Genomic DNA, 15,741 nt, shown 5'->3' with positions numbered 1-15,741 from the left:
GTCGGCTGCCGGCAAGGCCCCACCGGCGCGTGTGCTGCCCCCGTGCCCCGGGTGATGAGGCTTATGCCCGCGCTCAGGGCCTCCACCTCACGGGCAGCCGTGCCTCCGGAGCGGCTGGGCGCAGTCACTGCTCCCTGCTCCTGTCATGGCGAATGCCTCCGCTCACCTATCGGGCTGAGGAATCAGGCTCCGCCTCTGCCTTATGTCATCCTGGAACCTGCAGCCAGGCCTGTCAAATAGATCAGGTTTCCGTCTGGGCTTGAGATGCTGGGGTTCCGACTGCCCCCCCCCCCTTCCACCTAGCAAGGAGCAAGTCCAGTGTGTATACCTTCGAAGTCAGAGCTGCAGGGCCTACGAGGTCCTTAGAAGATATGGCACAGGACCTGCAAAACACACCCTTCTCAGATGCGGTCTGGATGCCCCAGTGGACACCACTAGCTGCCTCCACAAGGCTGAGTAGACAGAGGCTTACCACAAGTGTTCTTGCTGCCCATACCATCACTCTGGAGACCCTAACATATAACACAGCAGTGGATCTACAGGTTTTGGCAGGTATGACCAAGATACAGGCACAGGAGGGATTTTTTTTTATCTTCATCGGGTTTTAGGTTACTGGGGACATGTGGAAGGAACTTCTGATATTTCCACTGTAAGCACCACTGCAGCCATTTCACACATCTCCAGTTCCTGTGTTGCAACACAGCCAGTGCCATCAAAGCAGTCCTCTCCGTGCTTGGCCTTTTGGGGAACCATCTGATAGAACCTCTCTTTTTTCCCAGTTGTCCCTCTCTGTGTTCACCTAGAGTTGCCCACATTAAACTAATCATAGGATAGTTAGGGTTGGAAAGGACTTTAAGATCTAGTTCCAACCTCCCTAATGAAGGAGTTCCACCTCTATCTTTTTGTTTGTTGTTCTCTTCATGAATGCCCCCCAGCTTTCCAGCCCAAGTCAAAATGAGTGTGTATACAAAATGAAGGAATTTGGGTCTTGACTACTAATACACGGTTAGCATTGCTGGTCCTCATCAAGCTGTACAGCTCATTCCCCACCTGACACTGTTTTAACATAGCACACATACAGCCCCTGTCTGCTCACTCGGTGCTTTTCTCATATTAATATGCATATTATTAATATTCTCAACATACACCCCCTTGTTCCTTTTGGCCTCACAGCAAACACTCAGTATGCCATCTATGGACCATAACTCCTTGGACATATTGAGTCCCTAACCTGACTTTATTTCATGGTACAGCATCTTCATTCTCCCCCTCAGCCTACATGTATGTTGTCTGTAAAAGGCCCAATTCCTTCTTCAGCTTACTGCCAGAAACACCTGAACCAAGCCAACAAACTGAATTAACATTCAAACAATTTCCCACCAAGCACACATTCTCATGCACACCTCTCTGTATCACACCTTCTGCCAAACTCCAAAGTGTCCTGAACACTCTCATCTCAACCCCTCTCAACTATATCTCACACTGCTCTCTGGCTGTTATGCAAGGAACTGACTTGACACCCAACATCCAAAGAGTTCTAGCAGTCTTGGCTAATTTCTGGGATTTACTCCTCCTGGGTATCATGCACAAGCTGGATTCAACAGTTGCCATCCGTAGTGTTCCAGGAGCAAACCTCAATACCCCATCCACAGCACTATCCTGCACTACTCTCACATTCCCTGATAGAGCTAAATAAGTAGGTTTGGATTCCATCTAAGAAGAACTGCATCTAAATGCTCTAGAACTGCAAGTAAAACTTATTAAAATCTTGAAAACTATGGTAATTTGAAATTGCAAGAATAGCAAGATTGACTAGATCATACTCTTTTGGCCAAAGGAAGCCCATAATGCTTTTTTCCTTCCCACTGTTGCTGGCTGATGTGCTGAATTTGACTTTTCTTCTAGTCAAACCCTTAAGTAGAGGATTCGTGTTTCTAACAGTGCAGTCCAAGAAGGAGATTCAATTTTTTCTACCTCTATTGATTGTGGTCTATCACCATCACTATTCTGGAGAGCGAGTCGTGCTACCCAAACATTTTGGTTTAGGTCCTCAGCTGTTTGAAATCTAGGACAAATAGAGTGGTGAGGCTAAATATGAGAGCACCAAGAAGATCTGCAACCTCTTCCCCCTGCCTTCAGGGGTTTGGCTGACTGCCTGTGCATTAGGCCAGCTCTGATGGGGTGCAGCTGTGTGACCTTGGATCAGACTGCTGAGAACTAGCCTAGACGTGGAAAGTTCATCTAGGCCCTCTCAGCTGTGCCTTAGGAGCTGCCTTTAAGCTGTCTTTTTCTGAACTATACTGCATCTGTTTGTTGACTTCCTGCTTTAACCTTAGACCTGCCTCATTGTTGTGGATGTCTTGCAAGTGGTCATGGGGCTCACCCTTGTTCCTGCTGCTGGACCTTACTGTTCTGCTCTTGTTGTTCAGGTACTGTGGGACTGTATTTGTTGTCAATGTTAATACTGCCTTGCCCACTTTCCTGTGGCTTTCCTGGCTCACCTTCCAAAAGTAGCTACTTTTGCTGCTTTCTGATACTGAAAGTACTGTAGCACAAGTGTTGTCTCTGCTCACCTACTTCTCCAGCCAGTGGTATGTGCTTAATATTGAACAAGCCCTGAAACACTCAAACTATTTCATATGCCCATGGAAGTAACCTTCACTAGCCATCCTCTTTCCTCTGCTGGGAGAGTAGCAGGAAGAAGGGCTTAATGTGTAATTCCTCTTACATGTCCAACTGCTGTGGTTTTATTTCTACTTCTATGTTACATCTTTTACCTCCCTGAACCCATCTGCCTTGGGAGATCATTTTAAGAGACCTGTGTAGGAAGCAAAGACTCTGCTTCTAATTGGAGAAGAAGAGATAGTATTTCCAGAGATCTAGAAGGGGGAGGGTAGAGTGCAAAAGAAAAGAGATAGAACATTTATTTAGAAAACTTAATCTAAAGCACTTTAAAAACAAGGGGAGGCAAGAAGTTTTTTTTATGTTTTCCTGAGAATCAGTTCAATATTTCAAACCTGCTACTGTTTCAACATACCCAATTCCTTGGTGTTGGACAGCAAACAAGTTCCTTCACTCTACAGGTTACAGACTGCTTCTAAGTTAACTCTTCTAAGTTAATCGCAAACCTATTCCTGTCCTTCAGTAGAGCTACCTGTCTGTCTGACTGACCCTCAGTCATATTGTGGTCATGGATTAATTCAACTGCTTCAAGTCTGAGCTTGTATGCTGATCTTGATTTACATCCCTTCATCTTTTCAATGGAAAATGTATCTGAGTAAGGTTAGAATAGGGATGTTATTCCACTTCCCTGGTCCTGCCAACATTCTACTCATGGCTGCATTTGGAAGAACTAGATATTTCATTCAGATTAGGTTAGAATAGGGTGTCTGAAATCTGCCAAACACAAATATTTTCATTAATGCCCAATGTCCTTGGGTTATATTTTAAGTCCTTGATACTTTACTACAGTGCTTGAATAAAAACAAACAAACAAACCACCAACACACCACCCCCACCCTCCCCAACCAAAAAAAACCCTACAAACATGTAGATCTTAATGGAAAGTTCTCTGTAAACGTGCCAGATAGAATATGAGGTGATGAAGATGCTCCCTGTATCAGGACAGCCTTTTCTTGTGGAATTGGTGCATCGTAAAATGTGTAATTACTACAGTGCTGCAACTTTAAGGGAAAGTTACCAACTGAGAACACTTTAAAAAAAATACTGATCACCACATACAGTGCCTTTGAAAAGCTTGCACATTAAGAAACTGCTGGGGTTTGTTGTTTTGTTATGAGATTAGTTTGGGTTTTTTTCCCCTCAGACAATGGCAAACTTACTTCTAATTGTTTGACTTGCTGTATGTTTCCTTCTTTGTCACTGCATTTTGAGTATCATGTCAAGAAAGGCAGGATAAGACTGGAGTGACTGTAACAGTTCTAACAATAGTTACAGATGCTCATGTTTTCTGGGCTAACTTTATTAATGAATTAAAAAACTAACTCGAACACTAATAAATATGAAATCATAGTAGATACAAAAGAAATGAAATGAATACAACCTGCGCCAGTTGTGCAGGGTTTATTTGTAATTCTCCCTGATTTTTTTTTTTTTTTTTTCTCTCATAGGGTTTTCCATTTAGCTTTGTAACCCTCAAATGCACAAGGCAGGGGGGGATGACATGGCTTCAGAATCCTGGGGAAACAGAGCATACTAGCATCCCCCAGTCCATTGAGTTTGCCTTATTTTATATCCATGAATGAACTGTAGACTTTCCCATTATTTTTACCCATCTATGTTCAAAAGCATTCTTATGTTATTCCAGAACAGCCACATTTTCTAAAAAGTACTCCAGTTGCTTACTGATCTCTTACTGAGATCTCTCTCTGACGATTGTTGTCCTTGCCTGCAATGCCACATCTGGGGACATCCTATTTTTCCGTATTATAGGAGTGGCTGCAATAGCCCTTTCATTCAAGTACATATTCACATATGAAGAAGCCAATTCCTGCTTTTTCATCTGAGTGTATTTTTGCAAGTAGCCTTTCTTGGAGGACAAAAAAGGTGTCTACATCATCAAGCTTGAGACCTGGAGTAGTGCAGTACAATGTGTATTTTTACTGGTGCAGAGGAGTTCCCTGTTTTAAGCCAGAAAGTTTTCTACACTGTTGTTGAACATTGAAACATACAGTGCTGTACAAACAGTTTTATAACAATGTTTGTTAGGTTCACCAGTTATTTGCAACTGTGTGGAGTTTTCTTTTTGGTTGGTTGGTTTTGGTTTTTAACTATCTGCTGCTTTTCAGAAACCCCAAGAAAATAACCAAGAATTTATTTCTGGTTTGGATTCACAAGGGCTTGAGAATGAATATTGCCAAGAATGTAAAGGTCCCCAAGATCTCAGTATAAAAACCACCCACTAAGTCACTATTGTTATGGGGTTTGCTTATTGTTCTCCACAAGCCAGTCACCCACAATTCACTTACTTCATTTGGGTGATATGTTTAAAGGGAATTTTCATAGGCTGAATTAATAGGACACATTCCCCAGCATTTATTATTCAGCATGGCTTTTTCCTTTAGTTGTCCCAGCACTTCCCTGGTGTGAAACAGGCCAGTGGGTGTAGCTGCAAGAGCTTTTCTCCAGCTGTGTGAGCATGCCTGGCCTGATAATTGTTCTATTTGAATCAGTATCAAGTACCGTCATGCATTTTGCATATCATATTAGATCTTTGGTAATCAAGTTCCTCCTGTTGTTGTTAAACTATGTAGGTATAAGCAGAAGTAATGAGGTATCTCTTTGCAACTCCTCTCTTGGATGAGATGGATTCCTCCTTTTTTCCAGAACTGGATCTGAAAGCTTTTACCAGATACTAAACATGTTCTATGTTGGTCTCCTTCATATTTACAAAAGTACCCTTTCCAGTTATTTTTTCCTTGTAGTGGTATTTACATAATTGCATCAGTAAGCTTTTATTGTTGCTAATGTAAAAAATCTGTTTACCTTACCTTTCAAAATCATCACAAAACAGTTTTCCAACATGCACATTAGAAGCAGAAGGGTATCAATAAAGCTCACAGCAGTCCATCTCCTCACTGAAGCTGTTTCTTTCTTACTGGTGTTGCCAAGCAGCTAGCCACTGAATTTTGGCTCGAGGAGCATGGTTCTCTTCCTCTCTGATCATCTTCCCAGCTGCCCACTGAGCTGTGAGGTTAAGAAGTACTATAGAAGCTCATGCAGGGAGCCCCTCTTTCAAAAAAGTAGATTGTTTTTAGCTTGGTGGTTTGTGGTGGTGATGATGCTGTTGTTATTGTTATTAAAGTAGGAATATTCTGACCTCTCTCTTTTGGGTCTTAGTTGTAAGTGAGACAGATAAACAACTGGAACAACACTGTCCTTACTTGTTTCCTTGACTGCCTTGTTACCTCTGCGGGCTAGTAAGTATTACTGTGACTTCCTAAAGGTGACTTCTTGGATCCGTATGTTCTCTCTGCAGCTTTTCTTTGAGCAAAGCATTTCTGCTGCTCTGTAATGAAAACTCTTCTGCCAAATGGCAGATAGATTGTTAATCCTCTTGGTGCTTTTCCTTGTTTTGACACTGAAAAATTTCAACTGCTTTTTTCAATAGATACTTTGTAGTTACTCTGCTGACAAACATTATACCAACATTATATCTTCATGGGCTGTTTTTGAGAAAGCAGTATAGTACAGACTGATTATTTCATTTTATCAGACAAAGAATATAAAGTTTTCTTTTCTCCTTTTTTTTTTCTTTTTACAAGATAATACCAGTATTTAATAGTTGATTAAAATACACAATTCAGAGTATCTCACCGAGACAACCTCATGTCTGATATGATCACAGCAGTCATTTCTGGGTTTTAGTATCTATGAATTCAGTTTTGGCTTTGTAACTAGTCTGAAGTCTGCTTATTTTTGTGAGTCTCCAGCTCATCAGTGGTGTGAGCTGTGAGTCAGTTCAAAACCTGAGCTTCCAGGAGTGCAGGAGTTTTGTCAGAACAGGACTCTCAGTGCGGTCTGGAATGGCACAAAGCAAGTAGAGATGATCTGGGATTAGCACTAAGTATTCAAGCTGATTCTGAGCCGAACTGCTATGTAGAAATACTGGTTCAGCTCTGCATGTGTTCCAGCTTAATTCGGGTTTAGTGAGAATGCTACTGTACATACTTATCTCAGAACAAGAATCTATACACTTCATACACTTGAGTTACCCCTCTGACTTAATAAATCAACCAACATTGACCTTGGACTGTTTCTTACAGGCATACAAATTAATGATGGAACTTTTTTTATTGATGACTTATGTTTACAAAAAATATACACAAATTACTACTTGACTGAACATAAGAAAATTGAATAACAGGAGAATGTTTTCTCATAGTTAAAAGTCCTCTTGCAAATGGATTTGGCCTCAGAATACCTTCTCCTCTTTCACTGAATTGCATTGTGGGGGCTTCTTGAGAAACTACTTGAAGAATTTTTGTGTTCTATTGCATCTCTGAGACAATATCTAACTAAACAATTCTAACAATATAGGACTGTGTCAGAACTAAAGTCCAGTATCCTGCTTCAAAAAGCAGGCAATGACAAATATGTAGAGAACACTAATAATATAGTAAGCATATAGTGTTATTTTCCTAGCATAGTCTTCCAACAATTTGCGTCTTGAACCTTCAAAGACCAAAGTGACATGTTTGCATTTTATAGCCTTAGATAAGTGTTTCCAAACTCTTTTAGCACACAGGGTACCCTGTTGTAAGTAGTTCCTTAGTTCAGCTATGTGGTACAGAGAAGTACCTCCTTGTAACAGATCATCTATCTGCCTGTTCCAGCTGAAGCCAATAATGTTTGTGTTGAAATAGCTGGTGAAGAAGGATCAATCCCCATTCCCTCCTTTCATGTTACTGCTGATTTTGCAGGTGTCCATCATTCTACATCAGCTGTTCCTTTTCTAGGCTGAGGACTATTTATTTGCTGCTTTTGCAGAAGCTGCTTCATGCCCTCAGTCAACTCTGTTCTTTTTGCAGTCTTTCTGAGTGTGTGTATATATGTGTGTGTATATATGTATGCGTATATATATACTAGAGAATACACAGAATCATATCTCTGTATCTCATTTTCAAGAGTGGGGCACAAAGTGCAATGGAGGGCCAGAGCTGCATGCAGTATTGGTCATGTGGATTTACCATACAGGTATTTTGTAGCATAGTATATTTTTTATTTTGTTCTTTTTAGCAATCATTACTAATATTAAGTTTACTTTTTAACCATAATTGAAAATCAAGCTGATGTTTTTCTAGAGGTATTATGAACTTGTGCCTTTTAGTACCAAACAGTTCAAGCGCCCAAGGTGTATGTGTTCTTGGGATTGTTTTTCCCTAGTGCATCATTTGACATCTATTTGAACTTCTTTTTCTTTTTCTGCACTCTGTGAGGTCCTTCAGTGATACTTTTTTTTTTTTAAGTCCAGCATCATAACTGTTAAGCAAATCTTTTGGTCTTGACAGGAAATTGCACCTCACTAAGGCCCTTTTCCAGATCTTTCACAGTTGCATTGAACAGAATAAATCTCAGTGCAAAGAAGAAAAGATGTCCTAGCTCAAGAGCCCAGTGGGATTTGCTAGTTAAATTGTTTCACGCTGAAAATTTACTTTTCACTCTTAATTTCCTAAACAACTGCCCTGTGTGACAGGATTTTAATCTAATGGCAACTTAGTTTCAAGAGGTTCTAATAAGGGACACTCTCAAAAGCCTCTGGAAACCCTCGTAATCATGTGAACTGAATCTCTGGTGTGGGTGTTTGACTTCATTAAATAGGGCTACTAGGTCTGCATGGCATGACTTTCTGTAAAACCTGTGTCGGTTCCTCCCCAGTATGTCCTCCCCATGAACACTGGGGTTTAGTTGGATGTGGGGGTGTTTTAGTGGTTTGCTTGGTATTTTTTTTTCCACTTTGCTTCATAATTCGTATTGGATTTACAGGTTTGCAGTTTTCTTCGATCTGTTAACGCCTGTCTTAAAAATTGGCATTGCGGTAGGCACCTGCCATATGAGGTTTATAGCAAGAAACTTGCTATTGAAGCTAGTTCATGTCTGAATTATAACACCAAGGTGGAAAAAAAGTCCTGGAGACATGTTAGTATTAATCATTTGGTCTATAGCTTAATTTTCTGCTCTTCAGGGTGAAGCAGGACCTCCAATGTCTCACTTTGTCAAATAAAAACGGGGTTTGGTACAGAAATCTTCTCAAGTTCTTTTGCACTGACATAGATGGGGGAAAAAAAAACACCAAAAACCAAACCCCAAAATAGACTTTTCTGCAATGGTTGTATAGTCTCTGAGTAATCTCTTTAATGTTGATGTGTCTCATTGCCAGATTCTCTGGCATGCTTCCTTTTTCTCAGGTATTTGGAAAAAGTATTTACTGGCTTTCCTACTTGCAGCAAGCTGTTCCTAAGAGTATTTTTTACCCTCTTCCCTCTGTTTTTTTTTCACATGTAACCAGCAATAGTTTACAATTCTGTTTTACCCTGTACTCCTCTCTTGGGCAGAGTTTCAATTATCTGAAGAGTGCCTTTTTTTTTTTTTTTTCTTTTTCTAGTAACTCCCATTGCCATGCTGTTGAGGCATGCCACCTCTCTTTTCCAGGACGGGCTCTTTTTGAAACCTCTCTGTACCCAGAATGTGGATTTTTAACCCTTTTTGCTTGTGACCCATGTTCTGAATAGTGATTATTTTCATTTCTAAAGTTGCAGTAGCCAGCCTGAGTGATACCTAACCAATCTGTTTCCCACTGAGGGACAGTGGAGGCTTTTGTTTCAAACATCTCCTGTTGTCTGTTTCCTGCTTGAGCTATTTTGTGATCAGGGAACCCTCCTTGGGTTTTCACTGAGCCTGATGGGCAGTGTTAAGTGTCTGTTCAGCTGCTGCAGGGGAGCAGCTATCTCACAGATAGGCAGGAATGCAGCTAATAACATTTTGCAGTTATGCTGGCTGGGGGTTGAAATAGTCTCATGCTAGGTAGGTGTGGGCTGAGGTGCTCAGTGCCTTCCTTGTCTTGGTCTTCACTGACAAGACATCCCCAGGCCTTTGTGCCTGCAGGCAGGGATTACCAGTAGTGGAGGATGATTGAGTTGGCAGTTACCGAGAAAGTCTGACAGCTACAGTCTGGGGGAACTAGACAGAATGACCCAAGTGTGCTGAGAGGGGTCATGGAGATCAGGGCAGATCCCTGATGAATGGGGAAAGGCTGAGGTTACACCCATCTAGAAAAAAAACTGGGGAGGATGACTGCAAGGCAGTAACCTTCAACTTGTTTTCTGAGGAAAACCATGGACTAAGTCTTCTTGAATGCCTCTTTCTGGCACAGGAAGGAGGTGTTTGGTAATAGCCAACACAGATTAATCTCGGGTAAATCACGTGTGACCAACCTCAGTGCCTTCTAGTGATAAGGTGACTAGCTCTGTAGATGAGGGAAGAGCAATGAATGTCATTTACCTTGATTTGTGCAAGGTTTTTGATGATCTGTTACTATACAGTTGTACCTAGGTTGGGACATCATGGCGAAGAGAGATAGTATGGTGGTGAAGGGCTGGAGCACTTCCAGAGGTGGAAAGGCTGAGGGACTGGCCTTCATCTTTCCTAACCTCTCTGTTGAAGTGCCTAGTCAGGGCAAGAGACAGTTATCTTGAACTGAAACAGGGCAGGCTGCTGCTTAATAGAAGGGGTGGGAGGGGAATTAGTTTCTCCCATCAGGCCAAATCTTTGCAGACTTTTAAGATCCAGATGATGCCCTGAGAAAACTGGTATGAATTCAGTGCTAACTCTGTTCTGAGTAGGAGGCTGGACTGGAGCCTGAGAACCCTTCCAAAATGAATTTTTATGCGCCAGCTTGTATATGCCATGTAATCCAAGAATTTCCATTCTTGGAGATTCTTCTTCAGAATTACCCTTGTGCTGTGTATAGGGCCATGCTTGTGTCCTCCTTTGTGCTTAGTGTTGTGCATGTAAGGCAATATTCACCTAGGGCTAGCTCAGTTCTTTTCCACTGACTTATTTCTTGGTCGCAAGCAGCTGAAGTGGGCTACAGGGGTAACAAATGATCTGCTATATACAGACGGCTGCTTTTGCAGAGCAGGCAACTGCCTGGGAAGCGATGACATCAGATCTCTGGATTGCGGATACGCTGCAGCTAGGTCACTTGGTCTGTGCAAATGTGTATTCCCCAAACACCCTAATCCTCTCCCTTTTTATGGAGGTCTTTATTTTCTTCATCCTTGTGAAAGTGTGATGTGACGAGAGCCAGACTGCCCGTTAATAGGGGGAGAATTGGTGCCTATGTATCACAGGGACAGTGTTTTCATAAGAAATACTTTCTAGCACTCAGAACAAAGAGAGGGCAGCTAATCTTTAAACGCTTCTGCTTGCCGGCTCCATTTCTGAAAAGCCAGTTTTCCAAAGTCCCGGTGGTTTTCCGGAAGCCAAAACAGTATGTCCGCAAAAGAGGAAAAGGAGGCCGGGAAGAGACGATGCATTTTCACATTGCTCTGTCGGAAAGCTTCCCTGCGCAAAGACAAAAGCGATTAACAATTCGGCTGAGGAAAACCCGGCCTGCCCGTCTGGCAGCTGTCTGCTTGCGGCAGCGCCCGGCTACTGGCTACCCCTTTAAGGGCCTCCCGGCCCGGAAGGACCGCACTTACTGGTACCCCCGAGCCGTCCGTAGGCCCGTCTTCCGTAGGAACGCCGCGCTGGTTCCCGGGGCAGCGAGGCCGTGCCCGCGCAGGGCCGAGTGCAGGCTCCGGGCCAGGCCCCCGCGGTCGCGCGCAGGCGCTGCCGTGGCTGGTGCGCGACATGGCGGCGGCGCTCGTGTTGCGGCGGGCGGCGGGGTCTCGGGCGCTCTGCCTGTGCCGGGCCGCCTCGGGGGGCCGCCCGCCCTCCGTGCCCGAGCGGATAGAGGAGAAGCGCCGCGCCGCGCTGCTTGGGGGCGGCCAGGCCCGCATCGACGCCCAGCACAAGCGGGTGAGCTGTGGGCGGCGGGGAGAACAGCCCCTTCCCCGCTGCACTCCCCCCTCCCGGCCGGGGCGCTGGCACGGCCGTCCAGCCGCCGGGCTCAATAGCGGGGCGTCTCCGCTTCGCGGCAGGCACGGTCGGAATGGGATGGGTAGTCGTAGAGAACGCCGACCCTCCCGGGTAGGCAGGGAGCGGTGCTGTGCCGCGGGCAGGGCTCAAACGGCCTCCTGCGGTCAGAGGCGGAAAACGCTCGAGTCTTAAAAGCACAGAATGGTTTGTGTTGGAAAGGACCTTAAGGTCATATAGTTCCAATCCTCTGCTATGGGCAGGAACAGCTTCCACTAGCCCAGGTTGCTCAAGTCCTCGTAACCCCGGGCGGCTTTGCTTTTCAATTGCAGAGGCATTTTTTTTGCAGTGGAGTTATACTGAAGTTACATTAGAGACAGCATTACCTGTTATTCGAGGCAGGAAAAAAAATTAATTTATCTCAGCTTTGTCGCCGAGATTGGCTATAATGTGTGTGTATGAGGGGTACTGCCTAACGTATGGCAAGTTCTAGGTTGCTTAATACTTTGTTGGGCTTGGAGGCATACTGTGCAGTGCAGTGTCATCTTTTACACTGCTGTTGCAAATCTAAGCTGGTCAAAGACAAATGGAAATAAGGCAGAGAAAAAGGCAGATGGGAAGGGTGAGAACAGCTGGATTTTTAGTCTCATGTTTCTATTATTAAAATTTTAGGCAGTACTGAAGTGGGTGACAATGTAGTTTTCCTGGTTTTGTGTGTTGTTTCTTGCTGGGATGTCTTTTAATTTTAGTGCAAGGACCTAGTGGTACTATGACGGTTTGTAGGCATCGAGAAGATGGGGATAGCTGTTTGTGTGAAGGCTGCATGAATGATCAGTTTGCCTATTATAACTTTGTTTCCTGCGGCTGTACAGCATCTGAACATTCATAGGCTCACTGAGTTACGTTTAGGATACTGACAGAATCACAGAATGGTTTGGGTTGTAAAGACTTTAAGATCGTCTAGTTCCAGCCCCTTGCCATGGGCAGGGATGCCTTGCAGTAGATCATTATGCAATTATTTCTGCATCTTGGGGTGTCTCAAACATCTTATGTTTTATGTAAACTAAATCTCCGGCTTATGTTAGTCTTTGCTGCATTTGTTGATTTTCATGGACTTTCTGACTTCGTGGTCAGAAGTTTTGTAGAGAAGCCAAGCTATGTTTTAATGTCACGTTGAGATAGGGTTATACCATCCCTTAAAGAAGATAACCCAGCTGCCCTGAGCTTTGTAGGCAGATACTTACCTGGGCTGGACAGAACACATTTGTTTGGAAGGTTAAGATAAAAAGGACTTTGCGGTCCTTTATTCCTGCATGGCATCATTATTACTGAGCAAGGGACAATGCGTGTCTTGTCAGTTGATAACTTTTGTGGATCTTACTCTACTTTTGCTCATACCAGTGTCCAACAGAAGAAAAAAAAAAAAACCGAACCAAAAGGATTTTGTCAGAATTTTCCCTTTTCCTGTCATTTGCTGCAGTCAGATATAGAGCATAGTGAATTGAGCTTTGAACTGTTGGTAAGGATTGGTTTAGCTGTGGAAGAGTTCTATGTTTAAGAATAGAACAAAGACCTTAATAGTGGCATTTAAATGTGTAGGCAAAAATAGCTGTGATGCTATTAGATCTTGTTGAAAAGACTCTGGTATGGTTTCCTTTATCTTGTGGTAGTGCTGCTCCAGTAGTCAGCCTTTTCAAAGTGTGGCTTGCATGATGTTTGTTTTTAATGGGCCAAATGTAGCAAATGAAGTGAAGCCATGTTTGATTAAACTATATCTGCTGGTGGTCAGTAAACTGAGCCAGAACCACCTCATGGCTGTAGTAACTGTTGTTTGTTTTGTTTCAGGGAAAGCTGACAGCAAGGGAACGAATTCTTTTGCTGTTGGACCCCGACACTTTTGATGAATATGATATGTTTGTGGAACACAGATGTTCTGATTTTGGGATGGACTCTAGTAAGAATAAGGTAATTTTACTTCATATAACTCTTACTTCTTTGTCCTCTGTTCTTCAGCCATTTAGCCAGCTAGCTGGTTGATGGAAAATAGGCTGTTCTGTTCACATGTAATCTCTTTTAATTGTTTTATTTTTTGTTTTCTAATTTCTCTTTTATTACTCTCAGTTTCCATTTAAGAGCTTACCTGGTTTACTTTTCCATTGTCTAAACTTGATACCTTTTTTTTTTTTAAGGTCAGATATCTCTAGGATATTGCCTTAATTTGTATTTTAAATAATAGAGGAAGCTGCAGAGCTTTGATGTTAAAGCTTTGTTAATCAAGATGGGTATGAAGAACAAACATAGGTAGATACTTCTGCCTCCCTGCAGGTGACATCCAAGTTATAGAATGAAATAACTCAGATCTAGCCAAACTAGAGAGTAATAAAATCCTTTAGGGCCTTAAAATCTGCTGTGTTAGGAATTTCAAGCATTCATACTAGTCTGTTAGCAAGTCTGAGAACTGTGTAGCAAACTTCTGCAGTTTTCAGGTACACAGCTGTGTATCATAAATTGAAATGGTACCTGAGGCTCATCACATAGAGGGAAAATTTACGGCTCCCTAAAGTCTCTCACTGTAACATTGATGCCTGATAAATTACTACATGGGAAAAGTATTTTGTTGTGATTTAGTACAGAAAGGACAATGAACGTGCTGGGATGTGTGGGTGTGCCTGGTCAGTGTGAATCTTCCTGTAGCAAAACGTCCTATTTGCTGTGGAGTGTTCAGTTTTGGTGTGTGGTGAGAACCTGCTCTGCATATGCCACTGCCCCATGCTGCATATAATGACTGCAAGTTCCATTTATATGGCTATTAAACTAGTTCATCAGTTTTCAGTCCTTCAAGTCGCAGGGCTGCATCCTATAGATGAGGGAGGATTCAGCAGGCTTCCACCATGAGCAGCTGGAGCATTGGGAACTGGCAAAGGTCTAGAATTTGGTGTTGTTTTAGTAGCCAGGAGTCTGATGGGACTTGGTGTTAGGAAGGATGTCGTGTTAGACCTTCTCTCAGGGAGCATAGGAGCAAACTTCTCTAAGTACTTTCTTCTCCTCTGTTCCCTAGCAAACTCAAATAACTGCAGTGTTGCCTCTCATCATGCTACTCGGCACTGCATCCCACAATGATGATAACAAATGGCTGTTTCTGAAGAGATGAGGAGTGACTGAGTCCTGAAAGTTGACAAGAGGGTTAATTTTTTCCTTGTCCTTCAGAATTTACCTTTTGGTGAGCTGCATATTGTGTTTACAGAGTAGGGTTTCACAACAGATGTCCTGACTGTGGCCAGTGAGCTGGAATATTAGTTTAGCATTTAATTTCTCAGAGTTCCTGGAACTTTCTGAAGGTAGGCTAAGACCTGTACTTACACTCAGGCCACTCTGCAGGCTGCTTGGGCTTTTAGGAGTCATCTGCATGAGACAGCATCTGGAACTACAGGTGTGTTTCCTGCTGTTCTATGTGCTAAGAACTATGGGTTGGTAGCAGTGCTGTCTGTGCAGCCTGAGAGAACTCACCAACTTGTATGACTTTCCTGAATACAGATCACCTTGAGCATAAATATTCTTTCAAATACCAAACAGTAAGAAGCATTTAAATATTTGGAATTCCTTTGTGACAGCCCATAAAGTTCCTTCTCTACTGTTGTCTTGAAAGATTTCTGTGTATATTTCCTTTTCTGAAAAGTGAAACAAAGGTAAGAGATCTTAAGATTTACAGGCTCCATTTCCTCTTCCAGCTCTTTATTCTTCCCTTATTTACAGGATGGCAAATGGAACAGGTCAGGTTGAAGTGTTTTTGACCTTTCAGAGGTTTTTTTCCCCCCTGCATCAACACCTCAAGAAAGGTTTGTGTTCTGTGTCCATTCTGTAAAAAACATCAATTGGTTCTGATAAAAAGTACATCCTGTCTCTAAGGACATGAATTTGCTTTAACTCCAGATGTGCTGAAATTCAAGAGGGAACTGTGAAATTCAGTAATCTTAACACTTAATACACAAATAATACTTGTAACACATAAGGCCAGTCCTCTCTGAGAATCAGCCTTTACTTTGACTTGGTATTCAGTATAAGTTTGTGGGGTTTTTAGTGGATGTTGTCACTGCTTTGATTTTTTTTTTTTTTTTTTTTTTCCTAATTTTACTTTTAATGAAT

The 15,741-nt window shown here is 42.7% G+C and overlaps 1 protein-coding gene across 4 annotated transcripts in view; it reads left to right on the top strand.

Annotated features, from left to right (window-relative positions):
- Positions 1 to 2,310: 2,310 nt before the first annotated feature.
- PCCB (propionyl-CoA carboxylase subunit beta) overlaps positions 2,311 to 15,741 on the top strand; it is a 34,650-nt gene continuing 21,219 nt past the window's right edge. The window contains exons 1-2 of one of the 4 annotated variants that reach the window (XM_057428983.1): positions 2,311 to 2,429; positions 13,444 to 13,563. In XM_057428983.1, coding sequence (XP_057284966.1) covers positions 2,373 to 2,429; positions 13,444 to 13,563 — 177 coding nt within the window. In that variant the 5' untranslated portion in view covers positions 2,311 to 2,372. Of the gene's footprint in view, positions 2,430 to 7,650; positions 7,717 to 11,336; positions 11,542 to 13,443; positions 13,564 to 15,741 lie in introns of those variants that run through there. The other 3 variants (XM_057428984.1, XM_057428982.1, XM_057428985.1) reach the window with 3 other exon arrangements.

The sequence above is a fragment of the Pezoporus wallicus genome, unplaced genomic scaffold (genome assembly GCF_028554395.1).
Source record: "Pezoporus wallicus isolate ANWC-B61680 ecotype Strahan unplaced genomic scaffold, APGP_CSIRO_Pwel_v1 contig_593, whole genome shotgun sequence".
Lineage (NCBI taxonomy): Eukaryota > Metazoa > Chordata > Aves > Psittaciformes > Psittacidae > Pezoporus > Pezoporus wallicus.
This window is presented reverse-complemented; position numbering and strand designations above follow the sequence as displayed.